Raw genomic sequence first — 23619 nt, 5'->3', positions numbered from 1 at the left:
AGAGTGATTCACTATGGAACCAGAGCTAAAATACGTACTTAAATACATACATCACAACAACTGGTTACACTTTAAATACTTGGAAGACACAAAATATTCTTCACAATGTCCACTATTAATTTGTTTTCCCAGACCATAATTTCAGCAGCGGTGTGCTACTGTATAATTTCTGTCTCTGTTATCAAAAGTCTTTTCAAGAGAATTTTTCTTAACACTATGTATATATACAACATGACACTTTGTTGCATGACATGATACATTTTATCCTTTTGGAACAGATCTACACAGTAAAATTTGTTAATTAGACTTCAGTCACCAAAACTAAAATAATTTTATGAGGTTTTAAGTATTATTTGTACATAAATGAACACGGTAAAGATAATATCATCACACAGCAATGGTCCTCCTGAAGTAAAAACAAATTGTAAGACTGATCCTGCACACATTAAGTAAGATGTAGCAAACATTTCTTTCAAGAATTTGCAACAATCATCAGTTCTGAATTTTAACACATATTTTAATATTAATCAAGACTCTTGTAGGTCATCAGTTACAAGAGTTTAGTTGCTTCTGTGGCATTATCAATATGATAGTAGATATTCAAAACCAGGAAAAAGACTCAAAAATGCAGTGGCATCTACATACTTTATGTGTCCGATGGGAAGAGAACAGCTTTCTATAGAGTGTAAATACACTAATGTAGGTAAAACAGGGTACAGAGCACACAGTTTCACCTTCCAACCAGAGATTCAGTTTTTACATACTCTTTTAGTTCAGAGGGAGTACATTCTGCAAGCTTCTCACATGAAACTTCACCTTTTTAAAAAAAATCAGATGCAGAATTTTTCTGGTTTTAAGCTATTCAAACAAATTCTAATATAATTTTTTTCTGAAGTGGCGTACTGAGTTTATCCTGATATTATGGACAGCAGAAGTTCAAAACCAAAAAACAATAAGTACAGCTTCAAGGATTTACAGAGCCGTCATCTGCAAAGTACTTCTGTTTTGCTTAAAAGACAATTTACAACAACATAAGAAGTCAAATAATTAAAAAAAAAAAAAAAACTTTCTTGAATTCAACGGTATGTTGAAATCCTCTCAAAATGTAACACACATGACTACTGTTATTAATTTTTGCCAGCTTTATGGTCTTACAACATGCATTAAATAGTGGTGCTTTTATGTTTCATGTGTTTCTCTTACAGTAAACATCTGGTTTCAGTTTTGTTGAATTTCTGATTACCACTGCTTTAATCAGTATTGCCAGAATCCTTACATAAAGATATTGATGGTCAACTATTTTCTTAATTACTAATTGCACTGATCTAAAACAATTATTTGCAATTTATTTCTCACTTTCAAGAAAGCAAAAGCAGATAAACGGCACTTACGGCAGTAGAATGCATTAGTGTTATCACTTGCTAACAGAAATTACAATGATGATGATGGTAAACAAATCAAACATCTTAATGAGGCAACACCAGGAAGAAGACTAATGAGGCGGCAAGAAAAAAGATTATGTGGAGAGAGATGAATTATACAAATGAAGTGCATATAAAGAATAGAAGTTCAAAAGATTAAAAACTGACATGAATGTGTCTTCAGTATTTATTTTGATTGGTTTAACTTATGATAGCTACTAGTAATATTGTTTGTTCTCCAGTTTAACAACTTCAGGATGAAAACAAAATACAGAAATATCTCTATTACAGTCAATCAGGGTAACTTTGTGCCGCTTTTTAATATTTTTTGGAAAATACTGGACACAAAATAAATTACACAATACAACACACATTGCAGCACTTTACATCTGTAGTTACTGAGTGCTTGGAAAAGAGGAAATGTGTACTAATATGATCTATTTGAGTAAAATTGTACAATTTCAATTTTAATGCTGGTACAAAGTTACACTATCATTCAGGATAACTTTAGTCCAGTCTAAAAAAACTAAGAATTTTTCCTTTATCTAATGCTCTCAATAATACCAGAATGAAATCAGGTGTTAATAAGAAGTAAAAACACTGTTAACTCAGTACTGCAGGTTTACACCAAAATATTGAGATGTTTGTATCAACTTAAATCACTATAACCAGAAGGTTTCTTCACATCCAGAGCAATTAAAGGATGATCACAAGCCCAAGAGCTTGCATAAAGTGGGACAGATAACTGAGACACTAGCTAGAAATCACAGAAGCAATAAAAATTTACTTTTAGTAAAAAATAATGGAATTAGGTTCAGCAGTAGCCACATCAAACAAAAGTGGTAAGTGGTACAAATATACCCTGACTGGTAAAAAGTTACCCTCATTGACTGTAACAATAAGTGAATCTGTTTCTGTTACTCTAGAAGACAGTGTGTACAATTTCCATAGCTCCAGTACCATGTCCGATATCAATTTAATAAGCAGCGATACCAAGTGAGATGCCCTTGTCTTTGATATATTACCTACTTGTTTAGCTTCACCTGTAGGAAATAGTGTTTCAAAAGCTTCAAAAGAGTGTAATTTTGACTATGATATACAGGGTGATTATAATTAAAGTTAAACTTTCAAAATGCTGTAGAAATAACACCACTGGTCAGAATGATGTCAAATTGCAACGGAATAATATCGGAGAATGGGGAAAACGTATGACAGAAGAAAAAAAATAGTGTGAAAATTGATCAGTAGATGGCACTGTATGTGTTAGAATATGTAAATGAAAACACCTGTAATTTGCATGACCCAATGATGTAGGTATAAACACGCCAGGTACATGCCTTTTCCTCCTTTCACATCTGCGTCATTCGCCATGACTGTCTCAATGCAGGATCACACTCTGCTTGTAAAGCTGTATTACAAGAATGATGACTATGCACACGTTGCTCTGCAGAAGTTCCAGACACTGAAGGGTTTGAAAAAAGGCGTTGGACTGATGACTCCTGTGGGTCTGGAGAAAATGATTCAGAAATTCGAAAAGACGGGCTCTTTTGGTGTGCAACCTGGTAGAGGGGGAAAACAAATTGATTTGACATCAGTGGAAGCAGTGGCCACAGCAATGCAGGAGGAGATGAGTGGTGATATGCAAATGTGTAGTGCACGGAGAATTGCCTGACCATTGGACATACCAGTGAGCATGGTGCATAAAATACTATGACACATCCTTCTTAGCTATCCATTCAAAATTACCCATGTGCATGAGTTGCTTCCTGTTGACCTACCAGCAAGTGAGAACTTTGCTTTAGAATTTCTTGTTCAGATTTAAGTGGACAATGATTAGCCGTGGAAGATTTTGTGGACAGATGAAACCCACTTCCATCTGACAGGATAGATCAATACACATATGTGTTGAATATGGGCAATGGAGAAGCCACACACAAATCAACCAGTACCACTTCATCCTGAAAAGGTCACTGTGTGGTGCGGATTTACGGCATCATTTATCATAAGGCCATATTTTTTTGAAGAGGCCGGTGCTTCCGGTCCTGTTACGTGTACTGTCATTGGTAAGTGCTTTGAGTGTCTTTTGCACAAGCATGTCATTCCAGCTCTCCAACAGTGCGAATGTGTGGATGGGATCATTGCAAGATGGCGCAGCTCCGCACATTGCAAATCCAGTTAAGCAGCTGCTGAAGCACCATTTTGGAAATGCTAGAATTATCAGCCACCATTTCCCTACAGCCTGGCCATCCTCATCACCTGATCTTAAACTGTGTGACTTCTGGCTGTGGGGCTACCTGAAAGATGTTGTGTTCAGTGTTCCGAGTGCAAACTTAACTGCATTGAAGGCAGGCATTGCGCAACACATTCTGAGCATGACCCCGGAAACACTTCAATCAGTTGCAGAACATGCTGTTTCTTGATTTCAACTTCTTGCAGAAAACAGTGGACAACATATTGAACACATTTTGCACCTGTCACACAGAAATTAATAATCCGATTTGATTTTGACTGATGCTTTTTATGCAGTTTTTGGTCTCAGGACACTTAAAAACTGATTTTTCCCATCCGATGTGATATGACTTTGCCTTACATAACTAACAGTATCACAGCTGTACACCCATGGAGACTGAGTAGTACAGTTTAATGTCAAACATACACCTTAAGCATTGTTGTATGATTTATTTGTGATTTGTAGTCAACCACTACTAAATTATGATGCTTATGGAGCCATCTATTGCTACATTTTGTAATTTATTTTTCTTCTGCCATATGTTTTCCCCCTTCTCTGATAATATTCCATTGCAATTAGACATCATTCTGACCAGTGGTGTTATTTCTACAGCAGTATGAAAGTTTAACTTTAATTATAATCACCCTGTATATAACGGAGACTCAAATCTTGCATAATAATGCACCAAAAAGTTCCAGTATATTGATCAGAAATTTACCAAGGGCGCAGCTAAATGTAGAACTTTTACACATATACAAATTCATTTGGGAAGTTGTAAGCACTGAAAATGATAAATTATAACTCAAGTTTTGGTTTTTTATATGATTACTGTCCATTGAAAGTGATACAGTATAAAAGTATTACATATACATTGTGTGTGCATATGTAACTTTACAGATATGGAGCAAATAGGATAATCTCATGATGGCTGCTAAATTGATTAAATTTGTACTTTTGTCATTTCCTCATGGCATTTTCAGAATAATTCCATCTTTCTTTTTTATCACTTGTACTGAATATTTCTATAAAATTTTTGGAAGATTCATACTTCACTGGTTCTGAATTACAGCTTGGTGTTATTTCAGCAAGTCAACGGCCTTGCCACAGTGGTAACACTGGTTCCAGTCAGGTCACCAAACTTAAGAACTGTCAGGCTTGGTGAGCACTTGGATGGGTGACTGTCTGGGACTGTTAAGCCTTGTTGGCAAGTGGGGTGCATTCAGCCTTTGTGAGGCCAATTGAGGAGCTACTTGACTGGGAAGTAGCAGCACCAATCATGAAAACTGACAACAGCTGGGAGAGCAGTGTGCTGACCACATGCCACTACATACCTGCATCCAGCAATAGCTGTTGGCTAACGATGACACAGCAGCTGGTCAGTACCATTCGGCCTCCGAGGCCCGTTTGAATGGAGACACTAGACAGAGTTATTTCAACACTTTTTGGACGTATCCAGATTGGATACTATGAATATACCCAGAGGAGTCCGAGAAAAAAGCAAGTTATAAAATAATAAGAGAAATAAAGGCAGAACAAGGTTGCTGAATGTTTCAGATCCGAATCCCAAATAGTGCATTCCATTCTCCCTGTCTCCTGGAAGGAAGTGAGATAGTAATCCATTGAGACTCATAATTATTAAATTTGTAGTGATGTTAATAATGTAGCAACAACACTTAGTAATAACAACTGTTGTAGTAGTGCAATAATTTGCAGACTATCAGTGGAAAACAGATACTCAATTTGACAAATAAGTACTGTAACTTTCATTTGTCCCCTAATTTTGGGAATTCTTACTGCATGAGTTACCTGGTAATGCAATAATTATTAGAACAACAACAAATTAACAATACTGTTTTTCGAAATAGGTTCAGGACAGTGAAATAAACTGAAACTTTCAGAAAGATTGCTGCAAAATATGAAGGAGAGCTTTGTGAAGTTTGGAATGTAAGTAACAGAAGAAGTGAGGTGGTGTCTGTGAACTGCATGTTGTGCCTGGGAAGCTCAGTCTGTGAAACTGAGTGTTCTGAATAAGAGTCCAGAACAGAGTTTTAATCTCCTATGAAATTTCAGAACAGCACACACTCTGCTGTAGAGTGAAAAAATCATTTCAGTGAAATAAATTATTTTATACGATTGTTCCTGCTGCATGGAAATTATATGTTACTGAACAAGAGAATCTATTCAAAATGATATTTATTCACTCACTACTACACCCCTTCCTTCTGCCAAGAGAATATAACTGTCTGTTCAACACATCTTTACCTGAATCGTGGGCTCCATGTGGTTCCCAAGTTGTGCAGTGACCGTAAACCATAAAATTACCAAATAAGCAGCAACCAGCCGCAAAATCACGTTTAAACATGATTTTGCGACTGGTTGCTGCTTATTTGGTAATTTACATCTTTATCTGTCACTCCTTCCATGTGTATAAAGACACTTGTTATAGAGGGGATACTTTCTTGAAATCAAAATGACTGTATACAGTTAAATAACTTGATTTCTTTTCAAAGAAGTATCCTAATGTGGTGAATTATTACACCAAAATCTATATTTTGGTGGATGTTGTAAACAGTAAAACATAATCCCACATGCATATTTCCTACTGTAAAGGTAATTAATCTCATAAATTTAATAATTTGTCAAGTAGGAATCTTTGGAGCCTACTTATGGGTAGATGGATTATATCTGTGACTAGCAGGAACTTTAAGTTATAGCTAGATACCAACAGAATGTATGAGAAGCTGTGGCTCTGGATCCAAAACATAAAATTAATGGCCAAGTTAATAGCATGCTGATCACATGCTCCACCAATACTGCCGTTCAATGACACTTAGACTACAAGAAGATACTGTGTTGGTCGGCATGTCAAGTTTCCTGTATGGCACATGTACCACAGTGATTACTTTAGCATTTCAGTTTAACTTCCCCACAAGGATTCTTTCTGATTACTTATTTGGCTTCATAAGTGGCTAAAAAGCTTGTAAAAGTTCTTTACTGGATGTAACACCAGTAAGAAGAACTTGTCTGTACTCTTAGTTCTTTTTTCAGTGTTAAGATTTCTTTAATCATGTCATTTAACATACTGTTTTACATGTTGTCATTTATAGTCTTCTCATTTAAACAAGCTGAATTGTAATTTCTGTCATTACTTTCTCTAGCATTTTCAACCTTCTACACTCTCAAAAACACCCCTTATTATGTTTTGGTGACCAAAAATTCCTATTATATCTGTTCCCTCCTCCTTCTCCCTTCCCACTCCTTACTGCCCTTGAGAAGTATAACTGGTACCTCAGTCTAAGGCAAGTCAGTGATACAACAACTTGTGCAGTACAACCTGGGCCTCACATAATACCTGTATACAGGGTATTCCCGCAGGAGTGGTCAATATTCAGGGGTATGACAGAAACAATCATTTGAAGCACCAAAGTCTAGTAAACTTGGGCTCTAAAATACAGAACTTAAGAGCTATGAGCACTTGTTCATCTTCTCTACTATGATACACATCTCTTCTATTGAACAAGTGCCATAGCTCTTAAGGTACGCATATTGGAACCCATGTTTACTATACTTTTTTTTCCCTTCTTATTTTGGTCCGTACTACCTTCTCCAAAAATATGAAAAGTAAGGAGCTGGCAGTAAAAGAGATTTGTTTCACAGTATCAAAGATGAAGAAGTGGTCATAGTTCTTAAGGTATGTTTGCTAGATTTTTTTTTGCTTCCAATGATCATTCTTGTTATACCTCTGAATATTGACCATTCCACCTGGGATACCCTGTATAAAATTTCTTTGTACAATAAAGTTGAAATTAAAAAAGTTATTATTTCCACTTAATTATATTTTCCAAGCAAGAAGGATTGGAAAGAGAGACACTTAGCACCACCAGGCCACTTGAGCAATTATTTACAGCATGAGTATTGCCTCTGGTTTTGAGTGTCACTACCAATAATGTAGACAACAGTGTGTTCATCTCATAACCCTCCAATGATATCACTCAAAGACACCTTATTTTGGGTATGATGTAGTGATTGATCAGGAGGCCAATATTCTGCAGGATGACAATGCCACAGAGATTAGTTGAAAAGGAAGGAACATTAGGATTTAATGTGTGCCATGACAAGATTAAGAGAGATAGAAAACATATTAGGACTGAACAAAGGTGAAGCAGGAAATGGCGCATAGGATTACTGAAGGAACAATCCAGGCCTTTACCAGAAGTTATTTAGGAGAAGCATGGAAAACCTAAATCGGTATAGAGACACAGACATTTGAAACCTGTGCATTTTTATTGCAAGTCATTTAAATTCACTTTTCTAAAAAGTTTACCTGCTCCATTTTACTATAGAGTCTACAATTAAATTACAAGCCATAGTTTCTGGTTAAATCACAATGGTCAAACGATACTATACACCATGCTGTACATTTCAGTAATGGTTATAAATTTTCTTCACAATACACAATAGAAAACACCACTGTGATATTTTTTCATGTTTTCTGCTTTTCCTGTTCTTTTCTGCTTCTTTGTTCTGTTTTCTTTCTCAGTGATCTGACTCCAGCTTCCTCATTTCAGATTCCTTATAAGTTTCTTCCCTGAGGGTTTATGTATCACTGCATTCACTTACAGGCCCTGAAGCATCAGTTCCCCATTTAAAGTGACACTGGGTGATGCTTTATAGTTGACCAATTTCATAACCACACTCTTGTTTTATATCACTTCAACCACATGAAGGAGATTTACTCTGAGAATTTACTTTGTAATTTTTAATGTGTCTATGCTGATCACTCTCTATGTCATTAATTATGTTTAATAAACACACACACATATACACACACAAACATATTGAACTATATTCTGAGACACACAGTTGGCCAAAGCCCTGGACACAAACACCACTCTATAGTGTGGTTAGTTGAAGCAAACATTCCCTGAACATTTCAGCTTTTTAAAAGTTAGGCAGTCACTCAGGCCATAGGTACATTTATCTGACTTATATGATTGATCAAAAATATATTCAATCACCAAAATTCATCATCCTGTTTTTCACTAGCCTTTCCAATGAGTTCCCTGTTAGGCCTTGTTCATTCACATCTATAAATACGCTGGCATAACGTAACACTGACATTAACACACACAAAATGCACTAAGTCTCTTTTTTAGTTACGTGGTTTTTCACGATACTTTCCAGCAATCAACTATTTCAGATGATTTTGTGATAACTGTACTTCGAGTTACTTCAAAAACTGGACATACTTCCAACCAATTGCAAGCTTAATATGGGTTCTAGTGGATAACTAGAAATCTTGGCTCACTGATCTGATATACTTGATTCCAGAAACATAATGAAACAGTTTTCCACACAGTACAGTACTGTGTCTCAGTTACACTACACACAAACGTTTTTCTCTTTTACCACTGCATAATAAATTTAACAACATGAGATATGTTCAGATGCTGACTGGAAGAAACACCGAAGTGAAACTTGACTATGAATAACTACAATTAATGCAGGCTGATAATTGTACACTCATTTTCTACACACAGAACAACATCTAATGGGTTTCATTTACAATGGTCTAGTCCTGAAAAAATAAAAGTAGAAGAAGCAAATTGCATACAGTGATACATGTCAAATTTCACTTCCTCCTAGGTAGTTACTTACATCATACACCATGTTTCATTTGATGCTACTGTTAGGACAGTCAACACGTAAAAAAATTACCTTTTTTAACTTACTTCTACATTAAAAAGAGTGTTGGACAGATAAACATCTCATTCACTGTTGCTCTCACATTTGATGTAGGCAAGCTTGTTGGTCAAAAGGGTAAACACAGGGACCAGCTAAAACTGTAACTCCATGTTCCACACACAGAGCTATTTAAGTTTTGGAAGAAACACAGAAAGAGTAACATCCATAACATACAATTACATTCACACACACAATACTTCAACCTACAAAAATGGTAGGATTTGTGAAATAAAATAACTATTTTCTTCAAGCCTCTTATGGACACATAGACACTGGAGAGATTTTCAAGGCACCATTATTATCAGTTTACCAAGAGAGATTGCATTCCTCCAATGAGTCACATTTAATGTGCTTCTCTAGTCAGTGAGGCACAGTAGAAGTTTTGGAAGATTACAAACTTTGTACTGAAACAGATCAAGACACCATCAGCTCACTTTCAACACAGCCTTCAGATCCTCAGGTAGTGTACACATGATCTCAGACATTCTGTACCGCAGCTGTTCTTGTACATCATCACTTAGAGGAAGATCATTCGCTTTACACTGTTCTAGCTTCTGGCGAATCCTCAAGATCATATCAACAATTTCCACTTCTTGTCTGCCTTTCACCCACATCTTCAGATCCTAAAAACATTGATCACATATTTTGTGTGACACATTTCATTTACTAATACGAGGGCTATCCACAAAGTACATTACGTTTTGGAATTAAAAATAAATAAACTATTGGAACTTTTTATTATATACAGATGAAAGCCACACTTAAATACTACTTTTTGAAATAGTTGCCATTTAAATTAAGGCACTTATCGTAGCGATGGACGAGCTTGGAAATTCCTTCATCGTAAAATTCGGCCGCCTGCGCCTGCAACCACGTGGTACCTCTTCTTGAAGTTGTGTGTCGTCATCAAAATGCTGCATAGCCAACCACTTCCTCATTGCTGGGAATAAGTGGAAGTCGCTCAGTGCCAGGTCGGGACTGTACGGCAGATGAGGAAACAACTCCCACTTAAAAGATTCGAAAACTTCACGAGTGGCATTTGCCGTGTGGGCCTGGGCGTTGTCGTGAATCAGCAAGATCTTTGAGCCCAACTTTCCCCTTGTTTTGTATTGCTCTTCTGAGGTTGTGCAGAGTTTGGCAATACCTTTGAGAGTTTATTGTAGTGCCTCTTTCCAGGAAATCCACAAAAATCACACCTTTTCTGTCCCAAAAGAGGTAACCACATGGTTGAAGGCGCAGGCGGCCGAATTTTACGACGAAGGAATTTCCAAGCTCGTCCATCGCTACGATAAGTGCCTTAATTTAAATGGCAACTATGTCGAAAAGTAGTATTTAAGTGTGGCTTTCATCTGTATATAATAAAAAAATTTTCCAATACTTTATTTATTTTTAATTCCAAAACTTAATGTACTTTGTGGATAGCCCTCGTATAAATATACACTCAAATATTTTAGTTTAACACAGCATCAGCAGAAGAGTTAAAGAATATACTGTTTGTTACTTCATGGTAATGGAAAGTTTTGGTAGAATCTAAATCATTTAGAAGTAAGGGTAATGGCTTTCACTGGGATTTAAAAATATTAGTTGTGATCTACATGTTATCTTTCACACGTGTCATTACTGAATTTCACATTGTCAAATTTTACATTTCCCAATAATATATGAAGAATTTGTTTAATCTCATCCCATTACCAGTCAAATCATTAGAGTATTTTCCAAATGTTTGTGCACAATGAAACTGAAATTTTGGCATTCTAGGGCACAATACATTAGTGTAGGAGTTTTACTTTGCTGCCTATGAAGACACATGGAACTTTTAAATAGTAATAACAAATGATTAGAGTTTCATCTTCCACATCACATCACTCTATAATTCATAAAAGTTCTGTACTATTGCCCATTAAGTCCCCATTCTCCCTTACCTCGTAGACTGCCATCATTCAAGAACAAAATCCAAAATATAAAATTAAGGATGTACCATAATAGCAGTGGAAAGAACCTCAGACATCAGCTGAAGTTACTTACCCAAAAATTATTACTTAGTACATAAACTACATATCACTTTTGTGAGAAACATAAAGGCTAGCTGTAACATCGATAAAGAATAAAATGTGACTGTGTAGCGAAGGCAACATAACTTCAAATGGTAAATTCTTATATTTAAATTTATTTTCCTCTTTTTATCTCTACTGGTCAGCTTCCTGTCTGGAAATTTGCATATGTAAAAATATGATTGTGAATTTCACAACAATTCACAATTACACTTTACAAAACATCATGGTAAAAAGAAAACGAACTCTAAAACCTAAAACTGAAAAAAAAAAATGTAACTCCATCTGTCTGTGAAAACATCATAATTCCAATAATCATTAACTCTGTTATCAAAGAGAGATTCGAAAGTGCATGGATTTCTCTAATCTGTCAATAACTAAGCTTCTACTATACAGTTACGCATGTAGTTACTTTAGCTGTATCACTTTATATTTTGTTAAGAAACCATTTTGCTTCTCCTTTAAAATGAAACAAAATGGAGTTACGGGATTTTTGTTGCCTACCATTGATATATGAAATCGTCATTTGAACTGTAGTAATTTTAAAATACCAGATGTCCATCAAAATGTGATACAAATATATCCAAAATAACATACAAAATATGCAGGATGAGGGAAACTGGGAGTGTAACATAAACAGAACCCACATTTTTCACAACATAAAATACGATAGGGCAAGGCATTTGATTGAAGATCCAAAAACAAAGAAAGAATATAATCAAAGAAAGCAGATATATCAGCTGAATAATATTTTAATAACACTGAATAATACAATGCACTAGAAGCACTGCAATACTTACGCGAAGTCTCTGTGAAAACAGAGACGATGCAATACATGGAAAGAAAGAACAACAACCACCAAGCCATGTACATGAAATATGGAAAGGTTAACAGAGTGGAAAAACTCAAATATCTTGGGGAATATATACAAATAGGAGGATCAAACAAAGCATCTAACATATCAAGAACAGAAAAACTTCAGAAAGCATACAAACTGGCATGGACACACTACAATGAAAGAAATATTTCATGACAGGATCAATTCAAGCACTACAGTACAGTTTTACTACCAGAAGCACTCAACGCATCAGAAATGACCATAGCTGGAGCATCAGGCACCACAGAGACAGAAAAAACAAAACATAAAATCCACAGAAAATTTTTTGGAGCAGTGCACGGAGATGGTATATGGATGAAAAGACCATCCAAAGAATTATGTTAACACACAGACAGGATCACAGACATGTTTACAACATGCCAATTAACATTCTATGGACACATATATAGAATGAAAAGCAACAGACTCACAAAGAGGATTTTTGATGCAGTAAACAGTTCAATTACAAAAAAAATGGCTTTGAGAAATAGAAGAAGACCTACAACAAGCAGACATCAGTACTTAAATGACAAACGAAAGAGAGAAATTCAGAAACAAAATTACTAACATGAAATTTGAAGTAAGGCAAAGGAAGAAAATAGGCAAAATATGGACAGAGCGAAGGAAACAGGAACACATCCACAGAATGAAGAGGTTTTGGGAAGAGAAAAAGAAGAAGGAAACAAAGAAAAAATGAATAATAATGTAACATTCAAGTTTATCACTGTCCTGGAGACAAAAATGTGCAATAATGATAATGATGATGATGATAATAATAATAAATAATACACCTCAAATCAGTTGAAGTTAAAGTTAACCAGGTATTTTAGTTATGCAAAAACAGTAAAAAGTTTTTAAGGATGATAGGAGTAGGTGGGAAATAGAGTTACTGTTTAGGAAATCAACATTTATGCATAAAACTGCTTGTAAGGTTAGCAGTTCTAGACCATATCATGGAAAAAAAAAACACTGTTGAGTTTAAAACTGTATGAAGTGCTGCTGGTAAACCTTTCAGGATGTGAGGTCGTGGTCCAAGGAACTGTTCCATTCCTGACATTTCATCCAGGACTGCGCTGGACATCTTCAGAGGTGCTCCTCTGCTGAGTCTTGCTGGGAGAGTTTCTTGGACCATGACCTTACCAGCAGCTATGTCATCCGGTCATGAAAGCCTTCATTCTATGTATGAAGTGCGTCAATAATGATATAAAAGGAGTCCAATATGTGCAAGGCCACAGAAATAGAAGACTGTATAAAAACATTGCAGAGTAAAGCCTGGTTAATGCCAAGATTATGTAAATAAAGTTCAACTTTGATTCAAAATTTTAAAAAAGTTAATCAGGTGGTGACACTCAAGAACAGTTAGCAGTACTCAGAGTGGCCATCACGAATAGACTTATACTTCAGTGCACAGAGCTCCTACCATTCAGTCCAGAAGAGAGCAGTATTATATGCTTTGATACACTCAGCCAAAAATTATTCCTAGTAAGGACTACATGGAATCCCAAATTGGACATCTCAGGACAGGGTTGCAAAGAATGGCTATGGTGTATGTGATATTAAGATAGTGCTCTTCAACTAACATAAAACAATCTATCTATGGAATTGTTCACTGCAAAATAATATATAGCAAAATAGGCCTAATCCTTGTCAGACAAAGGGTTATCAAACTGACTTGGTACATTAGGCAGCTTCTGCACACAGCTACAGACAATAATCACCATCAAAATACCTGTAATTCATACTACTCTTAGACACTGAGATTGCAGCAACATTGGACAATCCATGTGCAGTGTATCAGAGTGCTGTGTAGAACAGTAATGGAGCACTGGCTACACAACCAAAATAACTGACAATTTAGCCAAATAAATATGCAAATACATCTACATGACTACTCTCCAGTTCACACTTATGTGGTTGACATAGGGTTTACTGAACCACCTCCAGTCTATATCTATACTATACCACTCTCAAACAGTGCATGGGAAAGTGAACACTTAAATGTTTCTGTGCAAGCTCTGATTCTCTCATTTTATTATGATGATCATGCATTGCTGTGGAGGTGGATGTTAACCAAATATTTTTGTAAGCAGAAGAGAAAGCTGGTAACTGAAATTTCATGAGAAAAGTTCTCACCGCAGTGAAAGCCACAATGATTGCCACCCCAACTTGCGTATCATACTGGTGAAACACTCTCCACTATTTTGTGATAATAAAAACAAGCTACCCTTCTTTGAACTTTTTTGACATGCTCTATCAATCCTAGCTGGTAAAGATCTCACACCACAGAGCAATGCTCTTGCAGTTGAAAGACAACCATGGTGCATGTAGTCTCTTTAGTAGATCACTTCCATCTCCTTAGTATTCTGCCAATAAAATGCAGTCTCTGGTTCACCTTCCCCACAACATTTTCTATGTAATCATTCCAATTTAAATTGCTTTTAACTGTAATCCCTCGGCATTCAGCTCAATTGTCTGACTTGAAACTTACATGATTTGCTGTGTAACTGATATTTAATGAATTCATTTTAGTACTCATGTGAATGACCTGAAGTTTTTACTGTTTACAGTTAATTGCCACTTTTTGCACCATATAGATATGTTGTCAAAATTATTTTGCAATTGGTTTTGATCTTGATGACTTTACTAGACAGTAAACAACAGTATCATTTGCAAAAGATCAAAGAGGAGCTGCTCAAACTGTCTCCCAAATTATTCATACAGATCAGGAACAGCAGAGGGTCTATAACACTTTCTTGTGGAATGCCAGAGATAACTTCTGATTTTCTTGATGACTTTCTATCAATTAATATGAACTGAGTCCTTTCTGACAGGAAACCTTGAATGTAGTTGCACAACTGAGATGATACTCCATAGGCTTAAATTTGATTAGAAGCCACTTGCAAGAAATGATGTCAAAAGTCTTCTGGAAATCTAGAAACATGGTATCAATTGGAGATATCCTTTTGATAGCACTCATTACTTTGTGTGAATAAAAAGCTAGTTGTGTTTCACAAGGACAATATCTTCTGAATCTATGCTGGCTATTTGTCAATGGATCATTTTCTTCAAGGTAATTAACAATGCTTGAACACAGCACATGTCCCAAAATACTGCAGCAAACTGACATGAGTGAGGTGGGTTTGTAATTCAGTGGATTACTTCTATTTCGTTTCTCATATATTGGTGTGACCTATGCAACTTTCAAATACGAATTGCAACGTCCTCAAATATGAATCTTTCGTTGAGCAAGCAGCTGTATGTATATGATTAATAAGTACGGAGTTCTTCTATCAGCGTACTCTGAAATGAATGTGACTGGTATATATGTTGAAGTCTGTACTAAAATTCAAGTTTCTGTAGAACATTACCAATCTTCAAGATTTTTTTTTAAATACAACAACAATAAAGAAAGAAACTGTAATACAGAAAAGGAAGTGAAAATGTATGCCAGCATCCCCTATCTGGGACTCATCTCACAAAAAATTGCTAACCTGTTAAAAAAAACACTTCAAAGGAATACCAGTTGTAGGTAAGGATATAGGTACTCATTGTTAAAAGAATGGAGGTGACGCATTTAGGGTCAGCTGAACATTGGGGCAGGTGGTATTCAATGTAGGCAACATGTCAGGCAATGGAAATGATGGTGTATGAGGAAAGTGGTATAAACAGTGACATAGATGTGCCGGTACAGAAACAAGAACTATGAAAAGCTGGTAGAGGAAGTCATTCATAGTAAGTAGCCCCAATGGGGCAACCTCGGTGGTTGGGCATGTGAATTTCAAAAAACGTACAGGGTGAAGCGAAGTTCATACACTCGGGCTTCACAGCGCGACACCTCACTTGCCTGCGATAAAAAAATGTCTGTCACAAAATTTCGCCCGAAGAGTACATCCAGCAGAAAAAGGACATTAAAGAGTGGCAATCTGGCAACACTGTAACCACATGTATGGTAACTACCTCTGACAGCACACATTAGATATGCTGTACAGTTGGTGCTGTGGATAGAGCTTTGGGTTAGCGTGCAGGAGGTCGATGGTTCGATCCTGGGTTGGTACACATTTTTTTTATTTGCTAATTTCTTTCCGACATTTCATACTGTAATACATGCCGTTTATTAGGTCACATGTTTCATAAATTCACAACATTTTGTAACACTGACAAATAAGAAGTAGAGAGTTGAAACAAATGACTTGTCAAAGGAGAGAGTAACTACAAAAACAATATCAATTTTGAGATGCTAAAGATGATAGCACTGTACAATAACACGACATCTACTTGTCATTTCTATACCTGTTACCCAATATTCTGGCCCAGGCATTGATACCATAGTAAGCTTGATATCCACGGTCGTGGGTGATGTGTGGGTTAACCTAACACCAATGGTGGGCATTGTGCATATTGAAGACACCCTCACGAGTGAATACTGCTTCATCCGACCATATTACAGAGTTCACGAAGTCATTGTTGGCTTCCTGTTGTTGTTGGAATCATTCACAGAATTGCATCTGCTGATGGCAATCTGCAGGATGCAGGTGTTGCATGAAATCATAATGATAGAGGTACAGTCCATGCTCATGCAGCACGTTAATTAACGTGCATTGCAAGATACGCAGCTACCTCGCTACGCTGTGTGTACTTCGCTGAGGTTCTTGATGTATGACCTCCAAAATAGCTTCTTCAGTAGCTGGAGTATGGCAAGTCCATGGACGACCTCTGTCATGTGATGATGGAAGGAGAGAACCTGACTCATGAAGGCGCAGCTCCAGACAATGAAACACATTTTTATCTGGATGGTGTCGATGAGGATATCTAGCAGCATATTCACGAAAAGCAACACCAGCCCGGTTATCAGATGCACCCAGGACCAGAAGCATATACACATATTCATCGTTTGTTTATGCCATATGTCTGTCCGACTGGTTTAGAGGTTTACAATGAGAAAATTCGATAGGTGTACACATGTACATTGGAGTCTGTCATGGGCACATTACTCCACTCACAACTAGTCCCTGTCTTGTGGGCAGCACACACAATATAAACATGCCGTCAGTCCTGCACAGTGTTCCACATAATGCGCATTATCCCTCTGACAGATATTGTTCTGCATGATTCATCCTGACACCGCTAATTGTGAAATGTTCGGTTTAGAATTAATGTGATGTTTCCACAATTCCATTGATAGTATAATAATAATAATAAAAATAATAATAATAATAGTAATAATAATGCATTGAGATACATACTAAACAGCATGGGGTTACCAGACTCATTGTTGGAAGGCATAATTAGTGGGACCCTGGTGATAACACATACAAATAGTAACTGAGTTTGGACATAATTCGCAAAGCACATTGCTAGTCCTGCTGGTAACGTAAGGCCCTAACGAAATGTACTGGACCTGAACAAGGCAAGGATAATAGTCAGTACTAATCTATGGGACCATTGGAGGGGGTACAAAGAAAATAGGTTTCGCATCTAGTAGATGAAGTGGTTCGAATAAATTCACACCCACGACGTGGCTTCTTTCAAAGCTGACCAATCTTCCTTTCCTATGACTGTAGTTTGTAAGTGCAAATGTTTTCTAGAGGACCCGCTGCAATCCCTGTTGATGATTAAGATGTCAGATACCGTACCACCTGGACTACATTTACCAAATAAAAAATATATGCCTCAATCCAGGATCGAACCATCGACCTCCTGCATGCTAACCCAAAACTCTTCCCACTGCACTAACTGTGCAGCAGAATTAATACCTGCATACAGAGGTAGTTACCATACATGTGGTTACAGTGTTGCCAGATTACCACTCCTTAATGTCTTTTTCTACAGGATGTGCTTGCTGGACCAAATTTTGAGAGAGACATTTTTTTTATCACTGGCATGTGAGAAGCACACTGTGAAGCCCGAGTGTGTGAATTTTGCTTCACCCTGTATAAAATATGGGCTTACATATAAAAGCAACTTTGGAACAGTCACTGCATAGAAATCTACCTCAGTATTATCATGAACCAGTTATCCACCCGGCTGGCCACTGCCAAATTATACCTGCAGCCAAGAGGCACCTAGACTATACACTTGTACGACATGCTGTTAAGCAAATTTTTTAATGGCTGCCTCACAACCAGAGTCACTTGGATCCTACCCTATCCCTTTCTCCAATCTTCAAATCAATACATAATTTCAAGAATGACACAAGTAGATGTGGGACCTTTCCCTCCAAGATATAATTCATGCCCCCAACCCTATTGCTCTCAACTTCATTAGTTCCTTTCCCCCCCTGGGCTCTGCCCCCAATAAGGGGTGGGGGTAGTGAGGAGGATCTATATGGCATAGTCCATGAAGCTCTTGCTGAAGTCACCTACTTCATGCTGAGCAGCAGGTCTCAGCCAGTTGGGCTAGTTGGTCCTCAGCCACAGTTCAGCAATGCCATTCGGCAATGGTAAGATAATCTAATTCGGCCGTCAAGGTCCTCACACCAACCCCTGGTGCTTTTCTACTCTTCCCTCACACATTAAATTTTCACTCCTTACTTCATGCAGCTCCTTGTTGCATTATATTACTATTGTTTCTCCTTGTGATCCGCTATAATAACACTGATTCACTGTGTAGGTTTAGCCATCTGTCCACTGTGCACCTACGTCTTTCACACTCACATGATTTATCCTATCATCTTCCCCTGCAGTTTTTCCACCTCTCCATCCCACACCTCTAGCATCTTCTCAAGACACTCTCCAGTTCAGATTGCAGTGTGCCTCAGTTGGTTCATATAATTGAAAAAGGTGAGTAGCTGTGTGGACAAGTTTCTGCCTGTTAGATCGCTGACTTCATCTAGAAAGCTCAACTCATAACCATTCTTTTGAGAATGAAAACATGGTCCAAGTAGGCTGTATTGTGCTTATTATTCATGCAACTGACCAATTTCAACCTTGGGTCATTTTCAAGCACGGATAATAAACAGAAAACAGTCTACTTGGACCATGTTTCCATTCTCAAAACACAATGAGTCTGTGGACGCCCCAAAAATAAAATTTTAAAAAGGTTACTAGATATGAAATGGAGTAAAATTACATACTATAAGTGGACATATACAAAAATGGTAAAGTTGAATGAATATATCTGATTCAACAAGAAATGCCTACAGTCTGCAGTCATCCCTTGGTGCTTGAAAATGGCCCACAGTTAAAATTGCCAATTGCATAGAAAATAAACAGAATATAGTTACTTAGATAACATTTTCGTTCCCAAAATATGTTAAGGGTGTGGACTCCCACAAAAATAAAATTTTACATAGTAACCATTATTTTCCATATGCCTCTTTGTTTCTTAATACCACTTCTATTGGTGAATTGTGACCTATTCTCATACAGATATTTCCAATTCACCCTGGATCTCCATTGATTTGTGTTAAGAGGTTCATTTAATTTTAAAATTATATAGATTTTGCACTTATTTACTCAATGATATACTAATCATATTACTATAAAGATTAAAGAAAATTTTGCAGGATACTCTTCCCACATCCAAGAAAGCTTAATGACAAGTTTCCAGGATTTCAAAATTATTAATCAGAAAACAGCAACTTTATTCCTGTCACTTTGACACAACTAGCATTTCCTGGCAGCATTAGAAATATAATGTTGAGATACCGCTGGAGTACAGAATTTTTAAATTACGGTGTACTTACCACACGAAAAAGATATATATGTAAAATAACTACTTACATCTTGACATACAGAGAGTGAAGCAACTGAGGAGCATATACCGCTTTTTAAATATGTCTGCAGAGCCATTACTTACAATAGTTATAAATTTATTTAAGCCACAACCAGGGTTTTGGTGGATTATACAAAGTAGAGCATTGAGAACTGATGTGACTGTGGTGTCTGGGGTCACTGTAAGGGTGGAAATGATTATGAAACAGACTGAAAGGAAACATGGGAAGATTAGGGATTAGTATCTTGATAAAGATGAGGTCATTCCAGACAGAGCACGGCCTTCAGTAGGACAAGGGAGGGGAGAGGAAATCTACCATTTCCTCTTCAAAGGAACCACCATGCAATTAACAGAAAACATCCAGTAATTTGCAAAACCCATATAAAACCAAAATCTGCATTTCCAGTTGGGAATTTGAATGTAGCTCCTCCTCAATGCAGATCTGATGTCTCAACCATGTCACCACATGACATGTGATAATAGGCTGGAAAAGAGGGAATGTGAGTAAAACCCATACACCTGTGGTGAGAAGTATTTGACGACTATTATTGCACCTCATCAAAAATGATAAGCAAGCAAAAAACAACCACTTAGATACGGATACATTAGACAAAAAAATAGCTGGTATAAGAGCCACTGGGGGGAGATCACTGTTATTGTGGTTAATGGAGAGAAGTAGTACAACACAATATGTTATGATATATTGATGACTTTAAAAAAATGTGTAAGTGTAGTTGGTAACACAATAAAGTGTCAAAGGCCGCTGAGTAGGCAGCAAGATGAGGGAAGGTAGCTGTAATTGGCATGACATGCAGACAACTGTAGACCAAAATAAGATAATGGGTGAGGCCAAAGCTAATGTTGGGCATATACAAAAAATTGTATCTACATGTACACTTAACAAAACACAACTGTTCACATGTCTTGATAAGCTTTAGTACCTTTGGTTTTGTACAGCTCACACCAGTGGGAACATAACAGCCACTGGCAGTAGTGGCAACACCATATGTAACACACTTTTAACAGCGTATTTCTTCTCTTATTATTTTAACGATTTTTATTACAAAACTTTTTGATTTTTTGTGAGTGTGTACAATTACTGCATATTATTTTACATATGCACTATAAACACTTGCTTTTAACTGTTTGAAATTCTGAGAAGTTTCTGCTTTGAACAGATAAATAAGAGCAGAGCAGTATAGGTGTACGATAGCTGTATGGCACCATTTTAGGATCTGCATTTCCACAGAATTAATTTACATTTGCTTTCCTTAAATATCATATTTGTTTTTACATAGTATTGATTTGACACAATTGTAGGTGAGTTAATTGGGAATATATGTGAAATCATTGTAGTTTACATTTTATTTATTGAATTCATGTTACTTAACACTTAATACATGTAAATTTGAAAAAAAGCTAAAATCCATCAATTTGAATAGAAGTATAAATGGTGTCCTAATATGAGATAGTCAGAGAAAATAATAAATATCGACCAATATAAGTACAAGTAAACCCTACAATAATAACAATAATAATAATCTCTCCACTCCGTCTTTAGGCCATGAGTGGCCTACCAGGACCATCCGACCGCTGTGTCATCCTCAGTGGAGGATGCGGATAGGAGGGGCGTGGGGTCATCACACCGCTCTCCCAGTCGTTACGATGGTATTCTTGACCGAAGCTGCTACTAATCAGTCGAGTAGCTCCTCAATTGGCATCATGAGGCTGAGTGCACCCCGAAAAATAGCAACAGTGCATGGTGGCCTGGATGGTCACCCATCCAAGTGCCGACCATGCCCGACAGTGCTCAACTTCGGTGATCTCACGGGAACCGGTGTACCCATTGCGGCAAGGCCGACAATAATAATAATAATAATAATAATAATAATAATTACCTCTTCCTGACTGCCTCTCCAACACTTCCTGCATTAATTGTGCAAAAGAAGTGCAGTTAGGACACACAAATGCTATTTTTAAAGTTAACATTCTTCGGGAGCCCAAGGATAGCATTCCATGCACTGTGCCCAGTTCTCTCTGTTAGTCTCCAGAGAAATGACCACTGCAAAATATGCACACAGTGTCTTCTCCTTCAGATTGCACAACTGACACATTGTCCTCAATTGAATCTGTATCCGACTATGGATGACTGGAAGATTATTACCTACATTTTTCTCTTTTTTTTTGTCATAAATAAAATTTTCGCATCTCCTTTGATTCTGCTACAGCTCTCATCTCCTTGAATTGTTTTAAATTTTCCTCATGCATAGATAATGTTAGTGACTTAACAGATTCATAATATGCTGATTTTACTAGAGCTGGTGGCTCTTTGTGTGGCTTGCAGATTTTGGGAGCTGGCGAGATACCAATTGGACTTACATTTACTCTGTTGTTTGCATCTTCTATGTCAAATTCCTGGTGTATTGCAAAGTTATTGCCTTTAAGTATATGCCTGTTACATTGAAAGAGTACCATTTTCCAGAGGCCATTTATAACATTTTCCATTGTTACTGCTCTCAAGTAGTCCACACCAAATAATCTCCTAATAAAAAATGAGGCTGCTACTTAACCTGGGTTATTTGTCCATCAGGTTTCTATTTCTTGGGGATAATGCATTTTAAACAGTCTCATAAATTCCACACAAGAGGCTGTATTTTATTAATGGATTGGGTGATAAACATATAATGTGCATGTGGTTTTATCTTGCTTTGTCTACCAACTTAAAGTCTGACACCATAGCCGAGTGGACGGCACGCCAGCTTGTCATGCTGGGGACCCAGGTTCGATTCCTGGCTGGGTTAGAGATTTTCTCCGCTCAGGGAATGGGTGTTTGTGTCATCATCATCATTTCATCCTCATTGATGCACAAGCCGCCAAAATGATGTCACCTCAAAAGATTTGCACCAGGCGATCAGATCTACCCACCGGGAGGCCCTTGCCACATGATATTTCATTTATCACCTTAAAGTCGATATGATGCACATCAAGTATTAGCACAACCATATCATCATCAGATAGCTTCACAAAGTTCACAAAATTGTTAGACCACTTAGTGAAAATATGAGTCTGACTAAAGCTACTAGGGTGACAAGATAAAGTTACCCTAACATGAGACACCACGTCCTAATATGCAATATTGTCATGTATTATGCTACCCTGGTGTCATACATTAGAAATACATAATTTTGCACTAAAAACTTAGCCTCACAATGATGCTGCTGGACTTGAAGGACAATTCATTATAGTGGGAGAAAGAGTAGTTTTTGAAGAATATAATGATATGAATATAGTTGCAACAACTACTCAGCTTCAGATAGTAAAGCACTATAAGTGCACACACTCAAAAAACTTAAAATTCTACATTTATACAATCAGGGTCTCTCGACACTATCCAGCTTCCTAACGGTTTTATTGTCACTGCCCTACAACTCGGGCACTAGGTTCTGACTCCTCCCAACAGAGCTGAGCACTCACTTTAGTCAGCATCTAGCTTTTTCACATTAGCAAACTCTCCCATAACAGGCACTTATGCTCTATATTCAAAATAATTACCTATAATGAATATATTTTATGAAAATTAAA

General features: G+C 37.0%; 1 protein-coding gene across 1 annotated transcript in view; it reads right to left on the bottom strand.

Moving 5' to 3' along the window:
- Nucleotides 1-7948: 7948 nt before the first annotated feature.
- Nucleotides 7949-23619, bottom strand: part of LOC126248705 (protein DENND6B) — a 218310-nt gene continuing 202639 nt past the window's right edge. The window contains exon 8 of the mRNA XM_049949995.1: nucleotides 7949-10019. Coding sequence (XP_049805952.1) covers nucleotides 9822-10019 — 198 coding nt within the window. The 3' untranslated portion in view covers nucleotides 7949-9821. The remainder of the gene's footprint in view (nucleotides 10020-23619) is intronic.

This window comes from Schistocerca nitens, chromosome 3 (genome assembly GCF_023898315.1).
Source record: "Schistocerca nitens isolate TAMUIC-IGC-003100 chromosome 3, iqSchNite1.1, whole genome shotgun sequence".
NCBI classification, from domain to species: domain Eukaryota; kingdom Metazoa; phylum Arthropoda; class Insecta; order Orthoptera; family Acrididae; genus Schistocerca; species Schistocerca nitens.
Note: the sequence above shows the minus strand (reverse complement) of the source record. Positions and strands in the feature narration are given on the sequence as shown.